We start from the raw sequence: 25,132 nt of genomic DNA on the forward strand, positions 1-25,132 counted from the left end.
CGCAGCGTGATGACGTGGCGCGTTAACACTTCCACCGCTCAGCGAGCAGATGATGGAGCCGAGGAGGTGATGAACGGGTTAGAGCGCTTTTATGCCCGGACTGGACGGACTCGACTGGAAGGGAAACCGCTCGATGGGCCACCAGGACCCCTGCTTTGTATTCGGAACCGGTGTAGACTGTAAGGTCAATGGAAAGTAAGATAAGATATCTGCATATTTTGCACTGACTAATCTGACTTCTATTTTTTACTATCCGCTTCTGTGGTGTTATGCGACAGAGGCGATGGAAGCCAAGTATGTACCATAAAGTCAAACAAACGATGGACATGAAGCGGGCTCGACAGAAAATGGTATTTCCAAAATTGCGGAAATAAGTAGTACTGGTTCAGCAGGAGAACTGTGCAGATGTTCTGGAAGACTATGAGGATTTAATGGCAGAGGAAGGACCCAGAAGGACCAACATTGGGATACAGAACAGATCCATCTGAAGGGGATTACTGTACTGATTGTGGACTGCATTTTAACCTGTATGTCTCACAGGTTATAAACAAGTCTCCTCTTGGAGTCAACGTGGAGAGAGGTCCATATTGTGTAATCAGCCAGCCGGCCACGAATGGATCACAGCTATCGCATTCTGCACTAAAATCGACATCATTTGCTTATTTTACCCGACTACAGTTTCATCGAGCGTCATTTATTTTCTGCCAAAAACAAACCTTGTTGTACTACAATCTAAATCCCTTTAAAATCATTATTTGGTTTCAATTGCAACGATTTCCCACTCGTCCACCCCGCCTCCAGTCAGCTCCGTAATCCCCTTCGTTGAACCCGGGGCTGAGCCGTGTTGCAGGGCAGCTCTGAGCCGGGTTACCGCTGGCTCCCGTCAGGGCTGTTTCCATCATGCATGCACCAACACGACTGTGCATGAGCTCTGTCCTCTGAAAGAACACCCTGCCACACACTGCACCAGAGACAGCACACCGACTGGACCATGTCGGTCTGAACCGCATAGTACCTCCTTCACACCAGCCCCCCGCTTTCCAGACTTCAGCTTATTGGGTTCAACAGATACTACTGTTAATATAAAGAACCCTCCAGCTTTCCCCAGGTCGCCCTCCAGAGAAACCACTGAAAGGAGCCCAAGTGGCCCAATTCTACAAAAAATGGGGTATGTAACGCACAACACCACACATCCAAGAGACCAGACCTGTCCTCACCGGTGTTCTGCTGTGTCTGATGGGTGCAGCCAGGACTCCAGGACGGGACCAGCCGTCTGGTAGCAGGGGAGGGCTGGGATAGCTGCTGCCACTTTTGCAAAGTTAGCTTGCTGGCTGGTTGTTGGACTTTGAAGTGACTTAACACAATTTAGCAGTTGTTCAGACATAAATATGCAGTAGCCTAATCAAATGCCCTTGTTTTTTCATATACTTGCTGACATAATGCAATAATTATATATGAAAGTGATGATGACCAGCCTCCCATCCTAAGTTAGATACTTCATTTGCTACATGAAATAAAATAAATACCTTGCAGCACTAAACCAAATTATTGGAAGGTGACCGAAAATCCAAGTTCTGAATAATAGTTTGAACACAGCAATACACTGTAATTATTAAGTAATACAGTGTACTGCTATGTCAGGGAGGGAATAATTATATATATTTGATTGTAACAAAGTTCAGTTTGATTATAACACAATCAAAAGTGGAATAGAATACTGTTACAACACCGTTGATTCAGAAACCCATCAGGTCTAAGCTATTGCCTCACAACAACCACCATCACGTCGACTGTATTGAAAAATAGCAAAAATGTTAGAGGTCGATTAGACAACGATTGTGAGAATTTACCTCCTTCCAAAGGTAGCACCTACAATCTCCAGATATGATTATTAAATGTTTTTCTGGATTCGCATATGGATGCAAGGCCGGGGATTCATGTTCTGTTGCTCACAAAATGAATAATTCTGGACGTTGACACCTACAGAAGAAGCCAGTCTGTGCTAAGATGCCTGTTAACGGTTAATCACACACACACACACACACACACACACACACACACACACACACACACACACACACACACACACACACACACACACACACACACACACACACACACACACACACACACACACACACACACACACGTGCGCGCACACATTCCCAACCCACACACACACACACATACACACACACACACACACACACACACACACACACACACACACACACACACACACACACACACACACACACACACACACACACACACATACACACACATGCCTAACATACAAACACACACATAGAGCACCCTCCATCATGACATGCATGACACAGCTGTTAAATAAAGCAAAATGTGCTTGTATGACAAGCAAAGCTTCCTCCCTCTGTGAGTGGGTTAACAAAAAATGATACCAGGCAGCATCCTGATTGGTTCAGGGTGGATGATTTGGAGGATGTTCCCAGCTCATGACCAGCTCTCAGTCACATGGTAGTTGTCATGGTGATGAAGCAGCTAGGTTAGTTATACTGGGCTACTGATGCCTAGTTACTCCTCCTGACTACTTACAATGGTTGTGACGACCTGGTGAAGATGCAATGCAATACGTACCAAAAAAACTCAGTCATTGCGATTATCATGCTATAATACATTTATCGAATTGTATGTGTATTGAAAAATGATTGATTGGTGATTCATAGTATGTGGTTTTTTAGGATGGTCATTTTTGGGATCTAATAAATGCTACAAATCAATAAGAAAAGTATCTGGCATACGTTGATCAAGATCCTAGAAGACAGGGATGTGCGAATAATTTTAGTACATAATTTGTGTCTGCCACTGTCCACCTGCTGTGATGTTCAGAGTTGTTGCGTGCACTTGTCGTGTATCTATCTGTAGGGATTGTAGAGAAGTGTTGAAATAATCATAGCACTTAGTCATTTAGACTGGTCCCAATGCTGCAATAGATTAAATCATCAAAGGGGATTATGTGCTATCCATCACTTGAAATTCATACTGGCTAACGAACCCACTCATTGGGGTGTTGATCCATACCATACAACCATGATATCATGACATCCTAAGACTTGGACGTTTGGACTTTTGTCCTGGAATTTAACTACAACCTTGGGTGGAAACCCATGCCGTCACACATAATGACATCCTGTACTGCACTTGTTACAAAACAATGCGTACATTGATACCTAATATAAGGCTGTCAATGAAGCCTGTCAATAAGCCTGTCAGCCGCCAAGCTATGCAGGCAATTTAATATAAATAACTTGGCAAATCGTGATTTCTAGTGCTGGAGGCTTTGAGTGTGAAAGGGGGAGGACAGAGTGGCTACATGTTGTTGTTTCTCTTTTTGTTGCTGGCGCCCCATGGAGAGGATGAGTGAGTTCTAGTGTTCACACGTATTGTTTATCTAGGGACCAGCTTATCTTAAATGCTTATCTTGCCCTGGAGATTCAGTTGTACACAATCGCACTCTTTCAGTCCTGGTTTATCCCCACATCATGGGTGTGGATCGTTGCCGTGGTGTCACATCACCGATTATCTGATCGACATCTGTGATTTGCATTAGGGAAGCATTCAGTGCAGGGCGTTCTGCTTGTGGGATCTGATGTTGCAAATTGATTATTACAAATGAGCCCCTGGTGGCTCCCAAGGGGGTGTACATCTGTGTGTGTGTGTGAGTGTGTGAGTTTGTGAGTGAGTGTGAGTGTGAGTGTGTGTGTGTGTGTGTGTGTGTGTGTGTGTGTGTGTGTGTGTGTGTGTGTGTGTGTGTGTGTGTGTGTGTGTGTGTGTGTGTGTGTGTGTGTGTGTGTGTGAGTGTGGGAGTGTGAGTGAGTGTGTGTGTGTGTGTGTGTGTGTGTGTGTGTGTGTGTGTGTGTGTGTGTGTGTGTGTGTGTGTGTGTGTGTGTGTGAGTGTGTGTGTGTGTGTGTGCGTGCTTGCAGGTATCTATATTGTCCGCTGTTATCTATAAATAACTTGTGGGGGAGGAACATTTCACAAAATCACGTGGTTCAGTTTTTGGTGTGTCTATATAAAATATAGAGAAATAGATAACAGCGGAATATAGACACCCGTGCTTATTATGTTTATATTATGTATATTTGATATATGTTTATATTATATATTATATATATACACATTATGATATATGTAATCATATATATATTTATGAATAAATTCCATGGGTCCGTTGAATCCTCGGTAAGTATGTAACATCCACGATGTTGGGAACAGGTACTGAGCCTGTGTGTCCCTCTAGGGAGCAGCCCATCTTCAGCACGCGGGCCCACGTGTTCCAGATCGACCCCAGCACCAAGAAGAACTGGCTGCCCACCAGCAAGCACGCCGTCACCGTGTCCTACTTCTACGACAGCACCCGCAATGTCTACCGGATCATCAGCCTGGAGGGGTCAAAGGTCAGTGCCTGTACTCTGCATGTATGTATGGGGGGGGGGACTGATGTACGATGGATCAGCCTACAAGGTGGTACGGTCCACTGGGTCAGCACCAGGGAGGACCTACCCATCATGCATCTGGGGGGGGTGGTGGATACTCCCACTTGTGATGCCATAAACGGGTCGGCTTGTGATGGCGAACTAAACCCACAGCCGGCCGAAGATGGGGGCCCTTCAGGGCTTACATGACGTCTCTGGTTCGACACACAAATCCATGTTTCCATTGCAGTTGCACTGGGAGATGGACTGGTCCCTCACCAGTAGAGATCGGGGAGAACATATTGGTGGCAGAGATGATTATTTCTGTCTCGAGAGCAGTGGGGGTGTGAGTTATTTTGGCTTGGTTATGTAACGTGTGTTCTGTTGCTCCATCCAGGCCTGGAGCAGCGAGAACGATAAGAGAACAATAGATAAGAGCAGGACAGGGAACATTGCTGTGGCCTAAGTGTTTTTGGGAAATAAACGGTGGGGGTTGAGGATTGAGCATACAAATCGAGCATACAAATGAAGATACACAGGGTTATACGAAGGTCAACATATGAAGGCTTATTAAACATGTGCTGCTGGCGTCACAAAGTGACAGAGAGGACTGCAGCAAGCACAGAGCAGACAACAGCAGGCCTGGACACAAGGGCTGCTGAATCCCCTCAAGAGCAACACAATACCAACAGCTTGCAGCTCACGCTCAAGGGTGGAACAAAATGAAGTCAAACAATGGAGAACACAACGAATGGGTTGCGATGGCTTACTAAAGTCACATAATAACAATAATAAGAAAGGCAAAATTATTTAGAACTCATTATAAAATTAATCTAAATGATGGAAAACACGATGCAAAGCATTGTGTGTATACGGCCGTTGACCTGGTTTTGGTGGTTGTGTCGGCAGGCCATCATCAACAGCACCATCACGCCAAACATGACCTTCACTAAGACATCCCAGAAGTTTGGCCAGTGGGCTGACAGCCGGGCCAACACCGTCTACGGTCTGGGCTTTCCCTCGGAGAATCATCTGCTCAAGGTGAGCTTGCTTGCTCTCTCCCCCTTTCGCTAGCTCGCTCTCTGTCTGTCTGTCTGTCTGTCAGTCTGTCTGTCTGTCAGTCTGTCTGTCTGTCTGTCTGTCTGTCTCTCCCTCTTTCTCCTTCTCTCCCTCTCCCTCTTCCTCTCTCCCTCGCTCTCCCTCTTTCCCTCTTCCTCTCTACCTCTCTCTACAGCCAAATATAATACATATTGTGAAGAGGAGAATTGTCTACTTCACTAAAGATGGTGTGAATTATTAATGGTAACACAATGGAATACAATATGATTGAATATGTTGATGAGGCAAATATCTTGATTCATGCTGGAATGGACATTTTAGTGTTTGGTATATGTACAAACCTACGATTCCTAATTAGAAGAAATGGGAAAAAGCACTTTCCATCTTTGTTTAAATTATCAAACTTTATGAATATAACTTGAGTTATGAATCTCCACCCTGATTGTTTTGTTTAAGATCCTAGTTATGGACTTAGTGGTAGATTCAAACCTTATTTCTTGTATTCTTGCTTTCAGTTTGCAGAGAAGTTTGCAGAGTTCAAGGAGGCGGCGCGCCTGGCCAAGGAGCAGTCACATGACAAGATGGAGCTGACCAGCACCCCCTCACAGGTACACATACACACACACACACACACACACACACACACAAACACACACACACACACACACACACACACACACACACACACACACACACACACACACACACACACACACACACACACACACAAGCACAAGTAGCCATCATAATATACGTCCATGCTACTAGGGATGAACCTGTACAAGCCTTGCATCGATCCACACCTCGTGTAGCTCTTTGTCTTCATGCTCTCGTCCTCAACCAAGCTTCCTCAGGCAGCGGCTGTGAGAAGGACTGTAGTGTCAGTCCACCAAGCCGGTAAAAAGAAGGTAACAGGAGTCATGGAGAACCCCAACAGCCCTCCCGCTCACCCCCACCCCAGGCGGCCCTTCCTATTCCCTGATGTATCCCTACATTAACCCCCCAGATAGAATATGGAGCCTCTATCTTATCTGGGACGATATTGGGCCGCTGACGTCCTCTACGTTGCTAGCTCAACATGTAGCATCACAGTTTAGCATCTCTCCCCATTATCCTGGTTTGTGTTTGTCTTCTGGATGTTGTTGTGTTCTTCTTGACGTCCTAATCCCTTCTTTGTGTGGACCAACCCTGGGGGTTTCTGATTAACACATATCCCTCCTCATCACTGTGATGTGTGATTAACAACCAGCCTAATCCCACATAATGTGTTTCACCCCCCGCCTCCCCCCCCCCCACACACACACACACACACACACACACACACACACACGCACAATCACTCACAGACATTCCTCTAGTGGTCTGACTCAGAAAATGTATTTCTTAATTGCTTTGCGTTCCTTACCGGTTGGCTTCCGGCCTGATATAGTGAACTGAAGTTTTGCTGTATTCTGTCCTCAGTGTTATTGTTCGTATCATAGAATAGTCTAAGGGTTCCCTATTATACCGTAACTGGTCGGACCTCAGGAATCGGAAGGGTCTCCATTAGTGATGTCACAGAATGGCCTGTAAGGGCGGGCTGGTAAACGCAACGCCGAAATAGGACCCCCTTAAATTGCCACAGAGTAAGGCGCTATAGGGTTCCCGTTTCACAACACACTTTTTAATCCGATGTTGCACTTTGACGTTGACTTTTGCAAAACGTTTGTGTCGGTACCAAAAACGCAGGAGTCGGCGACGGGGGAGCTCCTGTCCCCCGTGACCCCCGAGAGCATCAACGGTACGGACGACGAGGACGGGGGGGCGACGCCGGGGACCCCCCAACACACAGAGCCCAGGCCTGATCCCCCGACCCCCACACTGCCCTTCTCCCACAGGTGAGTGGAGACCCCCAAAGATAGCCTAGAGCGCTAGAGTAGCTAGCGCTTGCTCTGTTAGGTTACCGGGGGCTTTAGGGCTCCTTCACAGAGGTGGACGTGTGAGTGGACCACAACTAGTGACCATGTCACACATTGACCGTGGCCCCTTCCCTTCAGAGGGCTGTCATAGGTTCATGAAAGAGCAGACCCATACTAGTGGGATGAGCGACACCAGTGTTGGTCCTGCGATGGGGAAAGGGTGTATTCATGTAAAAGCACACATTGTAATGGCCGTTGAAGCCTCCAAATAAAGAAATCAGGATTAGTAAAGCATCTGATAAAAAAAAGTATTTTCATGTCCACACGTTACATGTTATTTAACCAGTTACATTTTGAATTAAAGGTGATTTCTTTTCCCCTCCTGATTTAAAATAAAAACGTAGTGGTTGAGTGACTGCATGCTCTCTGTGTCAACTTCATTCATTCAATCATTCAGCCATTCATTCATTATTCATGTCCTCCCGTGGCGTCAGAGTCCCATTAAAGCAATGTGTGTGGTTCCCCATCAATAATCCAGAACTGGTTCAGATGGGATCTGATCACACTCTTCAAGATGGCTAACTTGGACCAGTTGTTAATGGTTTCATGATTGATGAGTCTGTGTCATGAAACTAGCCTAATTATTCACATTGTTTGAACACAGGCTGTGTAGCACAGAGGAAATACTTGTAACATTAATGCTAAATAAAAAAGGCGTGTTCAGATTTGTGTTTGTATGTATATATATATATATTTTACATTATATGTATGTATGCATTTTCTTTACATTAGTTAAACATTGAGTGAAACATTTGTGGAATCTCACTGGAAAAAATTATTCTACCTCCCCCTGGTGGAGTTAGATAGGAACTCAAGCTGTATTTTTTGTATCTATGTATCTCCTATCCCTGTCAGTTCAACCAGCATCAACAAGCACTGGGAGGCGGAGCTAGCGGCCCTGAAGGGAAACAACGCTAAGCTAACGGCGGCGCTGCTGGAGTCCACGGCTAACGTGAAGCAGTGGAAGCAGCAGCTAGCGGCCTACCAGGAGGAGGCCGAGAGGCTACACAAGAGGGTACTGTCATCGTCGGCCCAGATACCCAGATTCCCACTGCTGCAAAAAAAACGAAAATAAAGACGGATGGAACACATTACACTACATTGCCATTCAACCAAGCTCCCGCTATGAGCAAGGCACTAGCATGTAGTTCCTCTAACATGTAGTTTACATTAGAGACTAGCATGTAGTTCCTATAATGGCCTTTAGGTGGTTCAGTAGAGACTAGCAGGTAGGTCCTCTAACTGCCTCTAGGTGGTTCTTGGTAGAGACTAGCATGTAGTTCCTCTATCGGCCTTTAGGTGGTTCACGGTAGAGACTAGCATGTAGTTCCTCTAACAGCCTTTAGGTGGTAGACTCGAGACTAGCATGTAGGTCCCATTGTTTGGTTCCTCAGGTGACGGAGCTGGAGTGTGTGAGCGGTCAGACAGCGGTCATCAAGGCCCAGAAGACGGACCTCAACCAGACCATCGAGGAGCTGCAGGCCACGCTGGGGGCCAAGGAAGAGGTATTCTGGGCTCCAATGAAGCAACAGAAGGTGTTGCCTTCCTAGATTATGTCCCTGTTATCCTGGGTCCAGTAGTTCTACGCTACAGCAGAACTGGGGGGAGACGGCACAGAGCCTGGGCCGGAAACTAGGAACCGAGAGGGGCAGAGTTACGCCTTTTTTCCTGTTGTGTTACTGAGATATTCCCTTCTGGAAAGTGTTGCTTCAAGAAGGGGATTTGAATGTGTGTATGTCCACACAGTGTTTATTTGAACCTTTACACACACCCTTTACAGTTTACTTCTGCTGGCCGAGTTGTGTTCGGCAATGACATACAGTACTAACAGAGCCCCGCCTCCAGCAAATTGGTCAAAACAACTGTTAAGCAAATAAGGGTGCACTCACACTAGGCCATGTGGCCGTGGCCGTTGGCCGTTTACACACTTAACCGTGCTCAACTGGCCCCATTGTTCTCTGGCCTGCACTCACACTAGGCCATCTGGCCGTGGCCGTTGGCCGTCGCAACTGTGGCCTGGCCACGGTAGGCTCTTGTACATACGTCATCACGCCGTAACACGTCATCACCAAGCGTCCGCTGCATGGACCATAATAAAGTCTGCCGCCAGTCAGAGTTTTAACAACAATGGACAACAACACAGAGAACACAGTTCGCACTTTGCTGAGTCTGTTGCTTATCGTCTGCCCAAATGGCTAACAGACACTCGACTTCTCTATGGGACCAACGTGAACCAACAGTTGAACCGATTGACGCCATGTTTACCGTTTAATGGGAAAGAAGGCTCGTCGCCTTTATTATGTCCATGGTCGTCCGGCAAATTGGGTAGCCGTACGTGTGCGCGTGTCGGTTCATTAGCATCTGTACCGTGGCGGCCCATACCGTAGCACCACACCTCTCCGAAGTGGCCAAGTTGGCCTGCCCTGGCCAGACTGGCCACACTCACACTGGCAGATTTGAGCACGGTTAGGTGTGAAAACGGCCACGGCCACGGGCAGATGGCCTAGTGTGAGTGCACCCTAAAAGTGAAACGCCCTGGTCCCCCAGATTGGAGCTTGTCTGCCAACAGACTTCAGATATGAATCAAAATTCTGATTTGTAGTGGTATATACTTTTAGATTTGGAGTAATGTACGTCTAATGACCAGTTCATTGTCCCCAGGAGCTAGAGAGACTTAAAGCAGAGATGGAGGTCGCCAACGAATTCCAGCAGCAGAAAGAATCCCTGACGCAGAAACTACAGGTGAGGCATCTCGGCTTAGCTGTGTCGTACCCATGTTCTCCTCTAAGGAGAAGGGGTTATTTTAGCTCTGTCTGCTTGTGACATCACGAGTGGCCGTGTATCTCTGATAGAACTCAACAGTAGAAACTCTGTGAAGTAGAACTTCAAAGAGGTTTTTTAATCCTATACAAATACTGTAGAGCAAGTGTATTGGTACTGGTCAAAGTACTGACACACAATAATGTTAAAAGGGGTGATATCATGCCATCAGGTGTGAGTGTGTTTAGCCATTACAAGCATCGGAAAATCAGCCTTTCTCTTTCAAACGGCTTGTAATGCCTAATAACACTCACACCTGGACCTGGTAGCATAATATCACCCCTTTAATCTATGAATAAGCAGGAGACCTTCAGATCTTTCTCCCATTATTGACCCGACACTTTACCGTGACCTTCTTTCACCCCTTCCCCCGGGGGCGTGCCCCTCCCCTCTCAGGCCACGGAGGAGCGGAACCAGAACCTGGAGGCGCGGCTGAGTGCCCTGGAGCAGACGGTGGAGAACACCCAGCAGGAGCGGGAGACCTTCCGCTCCCATCTGCGCTCCCTGCTGCAGCTCCTGGACGGGAAGATCTTCGAGCTGACCGAGCTGCGGGACACGCTTGCCAAGCTCATCGAGAGCAGCTAGGACACAGACGGTGTATTTATGAAGAGATAGAGTATATGATCCACGCAGAGACACCTCTTCCTCCCAGCAACACACGAGAGAAGGCAGAGGGCAGTGCTCGCATGTCGGTAATTTTTTTATCACTGATGCTCGTCACCTATTAGTGGGTATGTTTGCACTCTACTTTTCTATCTCGGTTTCTGGGTTCATCTTGGGTCTGTCGGTACACGTTTACATGAGGCGGCCACGCCCATCTCCTGCTCTTCTCCATATAACCTCTGGAATTTTCTTTATTCGCTTGAGTGACCAAAGGGGAAAATAACACAGGGGATAAGCTCTGAATGATCCGTGCACACCGGCGTTCAGAGGGATGGTGGACATTTCCATAGTTTCGTTTTTGTACCACTTTAATATCCTTCTTCACCAAGACACTCTTGTTCTTCTGCTTTGCTATTGGTGCGTTCTTGGTGTGTTCTTCACCTGTGGTTGGTGACGGTCGCCTCCCCTCTTTCAATCACCCGTGTGTTTTTTAAATCGCATTTTTGTGATATTTTTAAACGGATGTTGAGACCGAAGACCGATGTCGATTTCAGCCAAAAAAAATCACTTTAATGAAATGAGTAAACGCTCCATTCGATGTATCTATTATTTTCATGTATTCAAGCATTTACTCACTCGGACTACGACTGGTTATTATAGAATTGTTGAACTTTTTAAACTTTGACTTTGAGATTGGAAATTGAGTTGAGTGGCGTGAGGCAGGGATGCATTGGGAATGCACGACTGTTCCCACAGTGATCCCGAAGAGGAGGACTGAGACCGCGGCACAGAGGGGCTGACCTCCTAGAACAAGAGCAATACAAACTAAAGGGAAGTCAAACAGTCAAAAGACTTTTCAGTCTCGCTTTTTTCAGGTAATATATTCCTCTTTCAGTTAGTATGAAGACAAGCGTGTACACCTGTGTTTCCTTCTATACGCTTTTTAATACTAATGGAAAATCCTAGTGCACTTGTGAAAATGAAATTGTGTGCGAGGAGTTTTTTTTAATAATCTTTTCCCTTTGTATCTTGTTGCTACTTTGAGTGCAATCATTTGACCCTATGCTTTTGTTCAGTTATTATTATGATGAAAATTGTTTGAAACAGATGTTAAATTTTCGCTTGATATTTTTTATTGTATGGTATGTGGGTGTCCAGGTAGTTTTTGGGAAGAAACTGGCAATATTTTTGAACTATTGATCAAAAGACATCAAATAAAGATACCTTCATGCAGTGGGTGGGGTTGAATTTGCAGAAACTTTTTTCTCTTGCCAAACATAATGTCCTGTTGAGAGTTTTCCTGACGTTGCCTTTGGTACAAAGATCATCACTGGTAGCTAACTGTGGTACGATGTTGTTGGTTTACTATTGCCAAAAATTCTGTGATTTAATGTAAAGATTATACCATGTATACACAATGAACACTATTTAAGGGCTTGCTGTCAGTTCGGGTACATTTGAAAAATATATTGACAAAAAAAGTGTAATGTATACTGCAGGCTTAAACACAACTGTAATTTTCAGTTTATAGTAAAGCAAATTAGAAAAACATGCAGATGCGTCATTCTTTAAGGTGTGATTCTTGTTCAAGTTGGCAAGGGGGTTGTTTAATTGAGCTGGAATCAATTGGCATGCATTGAAAAGTAAATGAAATAGTACTTAAATAGTAATCGTAACTCTTACATCTGGAGGTACAATTAATGTTATGAGGTCCACCTGTGTGACCCTACTATTTCACCTGTGTAAAAAACCTAATTGGTCTAAAACAAGGACAAGCTGCACATTATTGATATTTATGAAGCAAAAGCAAACTTGTGGTCATTTAATGGATATGACTATAGATTCTTGATTAATCAACTAATATCTGCCAATTGGTTAATCAAATTGTTTCTATAAATGCATTCCCATACCACCAGAGGAAATAAAAAACACTAAGCAAAGTGGAAAAAGGCCCTTGTGTTTATTTGAAATACAATATAGAAAGGAAATAGGAATGTAATGGTAGGAAAGGATGAGAAATGCAGTGCATCATAAATCTTAAAAAGTATATTCCATTCTTTGATACTGCCTTATAAATCCTACATTTTAAAATTTGAGGTTTTTAATAAATACTAAATTTATCACATGCAGAGATATACTTTTCATAAATTCCACTTCAATAGTTCTATTCATATAACATATTTTTGTTAAATTATTGCACTTAACTTAATAGGCTTGTTTTGAAAGGAGCCAGGTATTTGGTCATACAGGGAGTTCCACAGAGTTAAAGCTGTGTCCTGTACCAGAGAATATAAATGTATAACAAGGATTTTAATTGTTTGGATTTTATAAACATCTAAAAACAAGAAGTATATTTTGATATATATATTAAAATAAAGAATGAAAATACGATCTAATACATCTGCTTCACCAGCCCACACACAATAATCATGGACAGGACAGCAATTCACGGGAAAAACATTAAATCAATTTGACTGGTCACAGGTGTGCAGAAATTCATGATCTATTTATATATGGTTGTTCATTGCTGTAGACGGAGCCTTTACAACGGCACGCTTCATTCTTAAAGACAGCGATTTAGAAAAAGGTTTGGATGAATCATTTTGAATTGTTTTTACAGTTGTCATCTCAGTAGAGAGTAGAGAGCTCCTGTGTGTGGACAGCAGTTGTTGGTTCTTATCAGTACATCTTCAACCCTACTGATTGTACTCAGTGCAAGTGGTTTCCTACAATGACTTTCCCCCGTCTTTTCAAATCAAAGACAACGAAGGTTTGACACAATGTACACGTAATAAATCAATATAAAATCGACACAAAATCACCTCCAGTAACACATCACATTCAAATGATGAAAAAAGGCAGTTGAAACTGACGGTACAAAAAAATACATAAAAAGATTATACACACACACGCGCACACACACACACACACAAGCCACATTGTTTTGAGGCCATTTGGAGCAGCAGGGGGAACCAGATCTCAACATATGAACAATACCTTCATCAGGATAGAGGATCACTACCACTAGTTACCACAACTTTAAACTTCAGCCATCTCTGTCTTGGCCTTTAACCCCCAATAAAAGCCTGCTGGAGGCTGCCGTGTTAAGATAAATTATCGCACATGTTTGCCATACTCGACCTATCAGGGGAACCTTAGATGAGAATGAAATCCAGATATGTTAAAGAGTAATATGGTGCCTTTTTAACAATACATTTCAGAACATGTTAATGCGTGTGTCACCAATGGGTAGAAAGGTGTGGCATAGATGTATCCTAGTTGAACCAGGAAGTGGGAACAATGTGAGTTTATGTTCAGCAGAATACTTGAGGACTGCTTGAGGGACATATTAACAAGCCAAGACTTCCTGTCATCTGGATACAATCTGATAACAAGACCACGGATGATCAGGTTGATAACAAGACTAGTGTTGATCTGGTTGATAACAAGACCAGTGTTGATCAGGTTGCAGCAGAATGCATTCAGTGAGGACCACCTCAAAGAAGGTTTCCTCAGGTTCCCCCAAGAGTCAGATCAAATCAATATATGTAACAACATACATTGTTTTCAGATTCTACACCGGCAAATATAATATTGCTATATCCACAATATCCTCCTCCAATGCCTGCAATAAACCATTGGACTCACAGGAAATACACACAACTGGTTCACCTCTTACCTCACCGGCAGAACCGAGCACGTCGCCCTGGGCAGAGCAAAATCACACACCCAGTGTCACTTGCGGTGTCCCCAAGGGCTCGGTGTTGGGCCCCACCCTTTTCTCCATCTACATGCTCCCCCTGGGCAGCGTCATCAGCAGGCATGGGTTATCTTACCATTGCTATGCTGATGACACACAGTTGTACCTAAGAACCACCCCCACTTCTTCTTGCCCCCTGCCAACATCCACACTGACCACTTGCCTGGAGGAGATAAGGGGCGTGCATGAAGCTCAACTTTCTTCAATTAAACAGCTCTAAAAAAGAAGCCATCCTCATCGGCACACCACTTTCTCTGGCCAAAACATCCCCCCTTCCACATCTGTCACCAACCTGGGTGTTAAAATGGAGCAACTGAACTATGACACCCAAATCAATCACCTCCGCAAGACCGCATTCTACCACCTCAAAAACATTGCCAAACTCCGGCCTACGCCCACCCTGGCAGATGCAGACAAGCTCGTCCACGCCTTTGTCTCCTCCAGGTTGGATTACTGCAATGCACTCATCGGGATCTCTGGCAAGAGCATCCAGAAGCTCCAGTACATACAAAACAGCGCTGCCAGGATCCTGATGAGGGTGCGCAAATATGAACACATTACCCCCATCCTCAGATCCCTTCACTGGCTCCCTGTCACATTCAGAATTGAATACAAGGTATCCCTCCTCACCCACTAGTGCATCCACGGACATGCCCCACCCCCTACCTCCAGGAGCTCCTCACCCCCCAGACCACCTCACTCACCCTTTGCTGTGCATCAACACACACCCTCAGACCACCTAAGACCAAGCTCCGCACCATGGGCGATCGGGCTTTCCCTGCTGCTGCCCCAAGACTATGGAACGCCCTCCCTGACCACCTGAAGGCCCCACAGACTATCGCTGTTTTTAAACGAAACCTTAAGACTTATCTTTTTAAAAAAGCCTTTGGCTTTCTCTTTTACTGTGTATGCATTATATGTTTTAACAACCCTTCTTTCCTTTTAAACTCTGTAGCCATTTCAGATTTTTCGAATGTAAAGTGCTCTACAAATAAAATGTATTATTATTATTGCTATGATAATATTATTGTTTGCAATAAAAGTCCCTTTTAAAACAATATATTTGGGGTCATTTTCATAATACTTTCATGTGTGGAGCTGGCGTTCAGCAGTGACCTCATCCTGATTCTTATTTCAGTGTGGAATTACAAAACCTAAAATAAAAACCACCTCATCCCATCAAACGTAACAAACCCATCACAGCAAACTGATGAAGGAGTACAAAGTCTGCTGCCTCTTTAACGCAAGGATAAGAAAATCGACCCCACACAGGAAAGCAGAGAGCCAGATTCAGAGCGCTGAGGTGCACACAGGAGCCAGGAGATCCACCGGACCGCTTCTCTGAGGGCCGACTCCTGCGTCTCCTCTGTGTCTGCTGAGTTAGCATGGGATCGTCGATCTGGTTTTACTCCTCCATGCTCTACTCCGCCAGGCTCTAGTCCTCCAGGCTCTAGTCCTCCAGGCTCTAGTCCTCCATGCTCTAGTCCTCCAGGCTCTAGTCCTCCAGGCTCTAGTCCTCCAGGCACCAGACTCTAGTTCTCCCAGTCGGTGCAGGGCAGGCCCTCGTCCTCTGACTCGCTCTCGGGCGACGCCTCCTTGATCCTGCGCAGCGCCTCGTGGATGCTGCGGGTCAGGGCGTCGGCCGAGGAGGGGAAGCGGTTGGCGGGCCGGCGCTGGCCGTGGTCTGCGGGCCGGCCACGGACCTTGCGTAGCAGCACGCCCTGGCGGATCTGCGCCAGGATGTTCTCGCTGTCGTCCTGGTCGGGGTCCGGCAGCACGCGCAGCTCCGCCTTACGCAGCCGGAAGCAGCCGCGCTTCAGGGAGGCCAGGACCTCATCCATGGGGGAGCCCGCTGGGACGGACACACACACACACACACACACACACACACACACACACACACACACACACACACACACACACACACACACACACACACACACACACACACACACACACACACACACACACACACACACCAGAGTCTAATTTAAATATAAATAAGTAAATAATAAATATAGTAAATCTAATAAATAACATTCTGATGCACGTACCTCTCCTCCAGGTGGAGTCCAGCGAAGCCGTCTTCCTCAGCTTCTTCCGGGCATTGAGCAGCTGGCTGCTGTCGAAGAAGCGCGGGGAGAAGGGCGAGAGGGCCAGGGGGAGGGACTCGCACCCGGCCCCGAGCTGGGGGCCCCTGGACTCCTCCGGCCCCACCTCACCCTGCAGGTCCTCCAGAGAGGGAGGGGGCGGCGGGGGTGGAGGAGGAGGCGGTGGGGGCGGAGCGGCGGCCGAGGAGAGGGCCGGCGTGGAGGCGGAGCAGGGCGGAGGCATGGAGGAGAACGGGGGGAGGGAGGAGGGGCTCCCGGGCGCAGACCGCCCCGGAGGTAAAGACGCGCTCTGGTGGCCGCAGGCGTGAGGGGGCACTGCGGGACTCAGGTCCAGACCCAGGTCCGTCTGGACGCTGGCTACCTGGGTGCTGGCCGTCTCCCCCGCCCCGGCAGAGGGGGCCCCCGGTCTCCTCCGGGGGTGGGGCAGGCCCAGGCGCAGCCGGCTGGACTTCAGGGTCACATGGCCCGGGAAGCGCTGCACGGGACCAGAGAAGAACAAACCGGTGAGATCAGTGAAACCATTGGTCGCTCAGGGGGTCCCGTGGTTGTTTCTCACGTTTCAAGTCAAACGGGACAGACGTCATTGTGCATGTTGTTTGAAATGCACCACACACCGTAGCGTTATGCTGGACCTGTAGGTGTCCGGGAAGCCTAACCCTCGCTCGGACGCAGACTTTAAATCATCCGCTGATCAGACAGAGCGTCACCATCCACACAAACCACAGCGTTACACTAGGAGTGTCCAAAAGGACACACAACTCGCCGCCACGGCCCCTCTTGCAAAAGGAGAGCCTGGAATGGTTTCTTGGTTTAGAAGCCCACAGAACAGTGACTCTATAAGGATGAGGTCAGCAAACCACAAACACAGCTGGCTCAGACATCGAGGTACGCAGGTTTGAGATTTTTTCCCCCTGTGCTCCTATTGATCAAAATGATCCTCTGCCAGTGATGTCACCAAAGGTGAACCCAGAGCATTATTTTATTTGCTTCATATTTGTTTAAACAAATCGTGTAGCACTTTAACAGGTTAAAGCTGTCCGGAGAGGTTTCAAATAAACATTGTATCTTTATCTGCTGGCACAAATCAGCAGCGCTTCAGCCCCCAGGAAGTTCTGCTGTAAAACAATAGGACTGCTGGGTCAGAGGTTCTGCTATAACACAGCAGGACTGCGGGACCAGGTCTCAGTGTTAACTGTGTGAGTAGGGGGTGGGGGAGGAGAGGCAGCAGGAGAAGGGGGGTGAGGGGCAGTAGGCACCAGACCTGGCTGTGGCTGCGTAGTCCCAGTAGGGTCGTCTGTCTCTCCTGGCCAACTCTGGCACTCCTCCTCTCCTCTTCATCCTCGGCTTTCTGGGAGATGATGAGGAAGACAAGTTGTGAAGGAGGTTTACCCCAGGATCATATGCATCAGAAATAAAGCCCATAGCATAAAGCCTAAATCACGAAGCAGACATGTTATGAATGATCTGTGGTTCATGTAAGAAAAAATAAAGTACTTAGTTGCGTAGCATCTTATCCTAGCTATCTTTGATGTAATACGGGAATGGGTTAACCTAGCAATTGTTAGTGCTGGGAGGTTCTATGAACATCCTTACTGTACCGACAGCGATATATTGTTATTTCTCCTTCTTGACAAATATACTGATCGCTGTCCCTTTGGATAAAAGCGTCTGCTAAATGCCCTGACTGTAAATGTAAATGAAATGTCAACATTATGGATGGGTTGGATAAGGGAATACATTGTGATGGTTGTTGCATATTCTTGAAGAAAGTTGTCCAATCCCGGGTTGCTTTTAACTCACTTCATTTATTATAAAGTAGGCATGTTTCGGCATGGTAACTGAAGCTATACGGAGGGAATTGTATCTAACACGTGTGAGAGGAAAATACCGTGATCTACTTCAAGCCCCCCGGGCTTAGGCCCGGGTGGCTTTCTGCGCCGTCTACCTATTGATCTCTGGCCTTCTCCACCCCTTGCGTGCTCAGGTAGAGACCGTCAAGTGGGCGTGGCCTAGTGGGCGTGGCCGGGGTGCCATAATGGCTTTGGCTTCTTCGTATATATAAAGGTGCTGCTATCTGTGGCTGGAGCAGCCTCCAATAAGGTCTTGCTCCCCTTGTGGCTATGTATAGTATTTACGGCTTATATGTTTGGTCCTGCCTGACCCTTCATTGGGTCTATGTGTGGGTAGCTTAGATTCTTAAAATACATAACATGGTAAAGCATGCGAGGATAGAGATGATAGTGAGTATACTGATTACAGTGTACCTGGTGCAGTGCCTGGATGGAATCACTGTCTGCCTGGCAGCCCTTGCGCTGGTCCATCTTCTGGTTGTGGTTAACGATACAGATCTCCTGAAATAAAACCACGAAGGGGACATTTACATTTAGGGGATTTTTGCTGACGCTTTGATCCAAAGCGACTGACAACCAATCATTCACACATTCACACACCGACGGCGGAGTCAACCGCGCAGGGCGACAGCCAGCTCATCAGGAGCAGTAAGGGTGAGGCGTCTTGCTCAGGCACACCTCGACACTCTAGGCTAGGAGGAGCCGGGGATCGAACTAGCAGCCTTCCGGTTACCAGCCATCACGCTCTACCTCATGAGCCACAGCCGCCCCAGACGAGACAATTACACAACCACTCTACATATGATATACAGGCACCCTTGCACACTGAATGAGACCACTACACATCCACTAGACAAGAGGCTGGTGTATAGTCTTGTAGGAAAGCTTCACCTTCAAAACATTTTACCGCCAGCACCTTTAGGAGTCGTAAATGAAAAGGCACTTTGAGGAATCCTACCGCCCAGCAGAACCGCTGCTTGACGTCCCAGTGCCCAGCAGAACCGCTGCGCGCCTACCTTCTTGTTCTTGAGGTAGGCTCTCTTGGAGGTGATGCGTCCCCTGCGTGCCTCCAGCTGCCGGGTCTTGTTCTGCAGGACCGCCAGCTGCTCCTCCGTCAGGGGGCTGGGGGGGACCCCGCCCTCCTCCCCCCCCTGCATGGCGTCGGGGCTCTCGTAGGCGTCGTAGTACACCACCTCGTCCTGGCGCTCTGCCGGCCGGGAGACACGGCGACACAAGAAAGACACGTTAGGTTCCAGAGTGCACAGAAGTGGCTCTCCAACCCCACTACTGAATGCTCCCATTCCGGGATAGAGAGGAGTGCTTTATTCCACTTATAGCACAGTAACCAACAATGTTTAGCTAGGAGTTGCTGGGAAAATTATTTTTTCACATTCTGTTTCTTTTAACTGCCATTTTGTTGGGTATGTTGGTAAGTGCCTGTTTCCTGACCCCGTTGGGAAGGTCGAGGAGCAAGGGCTCCAACTGATCAGGCGCAGCTATGACCCCCTTTATGACATCCTGAGGAGGTTCATCGATAGTTTACCATCTGGTTAACCAATGCTATAGTTCTATTGGGGGGTACAGCTGTTCTCAGCACTCAACAACACTGCATAAGAAGTCTTTGCTTTTGCCCATGCATTGAACTTCTCATTGCAGAGCTCTTGGAGAGACACAGGGCGAACTCCCATCTGAGGCCTCGGATGATTATATGTTGGGCCTCAGATTATGTATGTTTGATGTATGATTGTTGTATGTTATTGTGCCTTTATTAATTAAATATATGACCATAATTGTTATAAGTTTGATTGACTCCTTATCTACTCAGTTTATACAGAAACGATTGACTCCTCACGATTGTTCCCACCAGACTGTCATTTAGAATATTATTGGGTACGGAATCAATTGAATCTGCCGAAATTAATTAAATATTCTGCAGCGCTTTGAGAATATGTTTTGTGCGTTGTCCAGGAAACATGTGATCGATTGTTCTCTGAGACCGTTGTGGTACATCTTGGATTTGTAGCACATCAAATCCTCAACGCAGTGGTGTGTGTGTAGTAGGGGTGTAACGACATGTGTGTGAGTGTGTATATGTATGTGGGTATGTGTATTTGTATGTGTATGTGTGTGTGTATATTTTGCGTGGTTGCGGGTGCCCATGTTTTTATGCCTCAGTGGGTGTTTGTGCCTTCGTGTGTGTGATTATTTGTGTGTGTGCCCATATGTGTGTGTTCCCATATGAGTGTGTGCCCCTGTGTGTGTATGTGCATGCGTGCGTGCATGTGTGTGTGTGTGTGTGTGTGTGTTTGTGTGTGCATGCATGTGTGTGTCTGCGTGCATGTCTGTGTGTGTTTGTGCATGCATGTGTGTGACTGCGTGCATGTCCTGTGTGTTTGTGCATGCATGTGTGTGTCTGCCCGCGTGTGTGTGTCTGCCTGCCTGCGTGTGTGTGTGTCTGCGTGTGTGTGTCTGCCTGCCTGCGTGCGTGTGTTTGTGTGTGTGTGCTCCCAGCAGTAGTACCATGGCGTGCGCCCCCAAGAGGCCCACCTGTCATCTCCCTGCGGAGGCTGCCCAGCTGGGCGGTGAGCAGCAGCTCCTCGCAGCGCAGCACCTCCGCCTGGATGTCGTACAGCTGCAGCTGCAGCTGGTAGTAGAGCGCCTCCAGCTGGTCCAGGCGCAGCATGGCGTCCGCCCCGGCCTGCAGGCTCTGCATCTGGAGACAGCACACCGCGTCAGACGGACAGAGACCCCAGACAGACTGGAGACGCCCTTTGCACAGACTGTACACTTTTGGTGTGTGAGTGAGTGAGTGAGTGAGTGAGTGAGTGAGTGAGTGAGTGAGTGAGTGAGTGAGTGAGTGAGTGAGTGAGTGAGTGAGTGAGTGAGTGAGTGAGTGAGTGAGTGAGTGAGTGAGTGAGTGAGTGAGTGAGTGAGTGAGTGAGTGAGTGAGTGAGTGAGTGAGTGAGTGAGTGAGTGAGTGAGTGAGTGAGTGAGTGAGTGAGTGAGTGAGTGAGTGAGTGAGTGAGTGAGTGAGTGAGTGAGTGAGTGAGTGAGTGAGTGAGTGAGTGAGTGAGTGAGTGAGTGAGTGAGTGAGTGAGTGAGTGAGTGAGTGAGTGAGTGAGTGAGTGAGTGAGTGAGTGAGTGAGTGAGTGGACTGACACCTGTGGTGTTAGTAAGCGAGAATGAGTATCAGCGTGGATTACGGGATGTAATACCTCCTCCTTCAGGCCATGCTTCCTCTGCTCCAGGCAGATCTCCTTGGCCCTCATCAGCTGAAGCGTTTCCTTGGAGACAGAATACTGGAGCTGCTCCAAGCGGCCGGCAGCGGCGGCCCAGGCCGACTTACCAAACTTCTTCTGGTCGGCGCGCATCCGCTCGTACATGGCTGGAACCACAAGGGGGACACCTCAGTCACACGCAGTTAGGCCTTTACAGACCTTCACTACCACTTGAACACTTTACACTTTAGACTCTGCTACACCTCATACCACTGTTTTAGTTTCTTTCCTTAAAATTACTTCATTTAATTTGTATTATTATTATTATCCATTCTTTGGATCTATTGATGCTGCTACTATTGTTACTTGTTTTTATTTTTACTTATCTTTTATTGTTGCTGCTATATGGCTGTTGAGGAACCAAGCCTCAGAATTTTACTCTTGTGTACTTAACTCTAATAACTCTAGTAACTCTAATTCTGATTCTGACAGGTAACAATAAAACAAAACAAAACACTAGAGGTACAGGCATACACTTTATTTTAATGGTGTGGAAAAACTTATCCTGACAATGACAATACTATCACAACCGATACAACCTCTACCTTTAATAGTCGTTAATTTAATATGTTTTGTTTCTATTCTCCCTCCACCTTGGGAACTCCATTTGATAGGTGTTGGTTTGCATCTGTAACACCACTGTGGCCAACATGTGTTTGGCCATTAACCAGGCTGTAGACGGTGAGAGCCTCTTTCGGTTTCATCTTGTGCTTCCTCCCATCACACCTCGATAGTTTAGACAGTGAGAACCCTTTTTGGGCTGTTTTTCTTAAATTGCTTTGATGTCTGTGCCGACAATGTGACTATGAGAGCCTGAACAATCACTGCCTCACTGAGAGATACTGTGTATCTTCCAATAATAATACTCCATTCAATCTTATCCTAAACATGTTTAGCCAAAAAAGATGTCCACCGCTGGAGTTCCTGGAGGAAAGCGTTCCTACATCGAGGACCACTGTCCCAAACGCTTGACCCCCTCTTGTTCTGATCAAATAAAGAGACGGACAGGGAGTTCTTCCCTCCCCAGAGCTACACACTCGGGGTTGGCCCAGGAATGCTCCATGGGTTTTAAAAAGCCATAAAATGAAAAATCGTAATAGCCTATTTCATTGTAAATTAATAGTAATTCCAAGCAATTTACAACAGAAAATGAAATGTGGAAAAGACTCTCCACTGGGACGGAGGTAGGCCTGCACGATTCGGGGAAAAATATATGAATCACGATTTTTTAGCTTAGAATTGATATCATGATTCTCTGCCCCGATTTCTTTCTCACAAAATGAAGTTTTTGTTGCACACGTTGCGTTTCATATGGTCCTTTATAACTGATTAAAGTGCAATTTCAAAAGCAGATTGATTCATTTTAGACATTTAGCAGCACATTGTCTTTAATTGCTGGCCTTTTATAACTACTGAACCAACTCCACACACCTGTAAATGAAGGCTTCAAAAAATAAATAAAATAATAATAATAATAATCGAAGTAATTTAAAACTTCAATCAACACAGGGGCAAATAGAGATCGTGATTTTATAACGATTTATCGTTTTTTTTATCATGTATCATATCATTGTATACATGTATTATCCCTGACTGTCCCCAAGTAAATATTTCTACACTTGGCTTCTTTAGGTTGCCACGTCTTGTGCGTGTGCGGGCAGTCCTATGGTTGATACCCCCGCGTGATGCGGAGAGACACAGACATGTATTTAATGTACACCGATTGCAATTGTTTTTCTTATTATTATTTCTGCTTTTTACATATTTGATAAACATGTGCCTTACTTCTTAGGCGTATGTTGACAAAAATGAAAAATGGGTATTTTTATAAAATACCTGCTACAGCTAAATTCGCATGTCATTACGAATAATCAAGTGTATTCATTTATTTATCATAATTTGAATGAGGGTGGCCACCCCTAGTTGCCGTGGTTTAAGGACCCCAATGGCTTGATGCGAGGGCTTAAATAGGTCAGTTTGGCATGTCCCGCTCTGTAGATTATGGTTGGACAGGAGAATACTGTAGTGAGGATCTCAATGCTTTGGTTACAGTGTGTAAACTAGAGGCCAGGGGGCTTTTTCTGAAGAAAGTACACGAGATTGCTCCCTGGGCCGTTAGCATGTTAGCATGGCAAGAGCATGGTGAACGAGCTAACATGCTAACAGGAACAGCCCTTAATCCTGAATCAACCATCACAGCAGAATACGTCTTCTCCAAAGGATCATAAGACGCCAGATGATGACATCAAGATAAAACAGTGTTCCCCAAGAATCACACACACAACCATCCCCGCCCATCCCATATCATACATTTTTAGGGTTAATAATTGCATTTGGGGGTACTAATAGAGTAGAGGTACATGCCTGTATGTTAGAAATACCCCTTTTCAAGTGTTTTTCAAAAACAACGTTTTGGATCATGTCGCTTTAAGGCCCGCCTCCCGAGTAGCCCACTCTGCTGTGATTGGTGAGCACGCCAACTCTGTTTTGAGTGGTCGAACGCCTTGCATGTGCTTCGGCAAATGCAACGAGGTGATTCACACACTTATTGAGTGGCGTTCTCGGAGGGCATGAATACTCCCCCTGGCTCGCACTTAGATTCCTCTAGCTTAGTGGACGTAATACATGTATACATACGTCATATAGCAGTCTAAGGTAAAGGGAAAAGTCAGAAAAAAGAATGATATTACCCCTTAGGTCAAATCAAGCACATGTATTCCTCTTTCCCGCACCAGCGAATACACAGCGCTGCTCACCTTTCTGTGCGCGGGCGGTGGTCTGGAAGAAGCGGGCGGTGAGGCTCTGGATGGAGAGGACCGCGGCGTGGGCCTTCCTCTGCCACTCCTCATCCTCCCGGGTCAGTGCCTCCACGCGGCGTGGCCCCAGGCGCTCCGTCTCCAGGGTGATCTGCAGCACACACACACACACACACACACACACACACACACACACACACACACACACACACACACACACACACACACACACACACACACACACACACACACACACACACACACACACACACACACATTATGGTACATATTTGATTTACAGATTGCTTCACAAAGTAAACAAAGACAAATTACATGATACCGAAAGACGAATACAGGGGTAAAACTACATCTGAATTACACTAAATGGCTTTGAAGTTAGTGTTCACATTTTGAGACATTAATTACCTTTGCCCCTGTTGAGTAGGGTTTTATTAAATGTAAAATGTAAACAGATTCCCAAT

General features: G+C 46.4%; 2 protein-coding genes across 4 annotated transcripts in view; one reads left to right on the top strand and one right to left on the bottom strand.

Moving 5' to 3' along the window:
* LOC130380288 (homer protein homolog 1-like) lies at positions 1-12,860 on the top strand. Of its 2 annotated transcripts, XM_056587449.1 has the most exons (10): positions 1-1,168; positions 4,281-4,437; positions 5,365-5,496; positions 6,030-6,122; positions 6,360-6,422; positions 7,243-7,391; positions 8,328-8,487; positions 8,867-8,977; positions 10,134-10,214; positions 10,689-12,860. In XM_056587449.1, the coding sequence occupies exons 1-10, from the start codon at positions 1,164-1,166 to the stop codon at positions 10,875-10,877; spliced, it is 1,140 nt and encodes a 379-aa protein (XP_056443424.1). In that variant the 5' UTR covers positions 1-1,163; the 3' UTR covers positions 10,878-12,860. The 2 variants fall into 2 exon arrangements, with proteins under 2 accessions (XP_056443424.1, XP_056443425.1); XM_056587450.1 differs by lacking the exon at positions 6,360-6,422 and having other exon boundaries at positions 3-1,168.
* The window catches only part of jmy (junction mediating and regulatory protein, p53 cofactor), a 26,322-nt gene continuing 14,016 nt past the window's right edge, over positions 12,827-25,132 (bottom strand). Inside the window, exons 3-10 of one of the 2 annotated variants that reach the window (XM_056587447.1) lie at positions 24,651-24,801; positions 21,832-22,001; positions 21,164-21,329; positions 19,633-19,823; positions 19,031-19,117; positions 18,028-18,114; positions 16,710-17,241; positions 12,827-16,507 (exon numbers count right to left, since the gene is read on the bottom strand). In XM_056587447.1, coding sequence (XP_056443422.1) covers positions 16,188-16,507; positions 16,710-17,241; positions 18,028-18,114; positions 19,031-19,117; positions 19,633-19,823; positions 21,164-21,329; positions 21,832-22,001; positions 24,651-24,801 — 1,704 coding nt within the window. In that variant the 3' untranslated portion in view covers positions 12,827-16,187. Of the gene's footprint in view, positions 16,508-16,709; positions 17,242-18,027; positions 18,115-19,030; positions 19,118-19,632; positions 19,824-21,136; positions 21,330-21,831; positions 22,002-24,650; positions 24,802-25,132 lie in introns of both variants that reach the window. The other variant, XM_056587446.1, reaches the window with a different exon arrangement.

This window comes from Gadus chalcogrammus, chromosome 4, assembly GCF_026213295.1.
Source record: "Gadus chalcogrammus isolate NIFS_2021 chromosome 4, NIFS_Gcha_1.0, whole genome shotgun sequence".
Classification (NCBI taxonomy): Eukaryota; Metazoa; Chordata; class Actinopteri; order Gadiformes; family Gadidae; genus Gadus; species Gadus chalcogrammus.

What these genes read in the sequence shown, in the direction of transcription:
- LOC130380288 (XM_056587449.1), top strand. An exon ending in CGGAGAATCATCTGCTCAAG is followed by an intron (nt 5,497 to 6,029) that starts GTGAGCTTGCTT and finishes TCTTGCTTTCAG; the next exon opens with TTTGCAGAGAAGTTTGCAGA. An exon ending in ACCAAGCCGGTAAAAAGAAG is followed by an intron (nt 6,423 to 7,242) that starts GTAACAGGAGTC and finishes CCAAAAACGCAG; the next exon opens with GAGTCGGCGACGGGGGAGCT.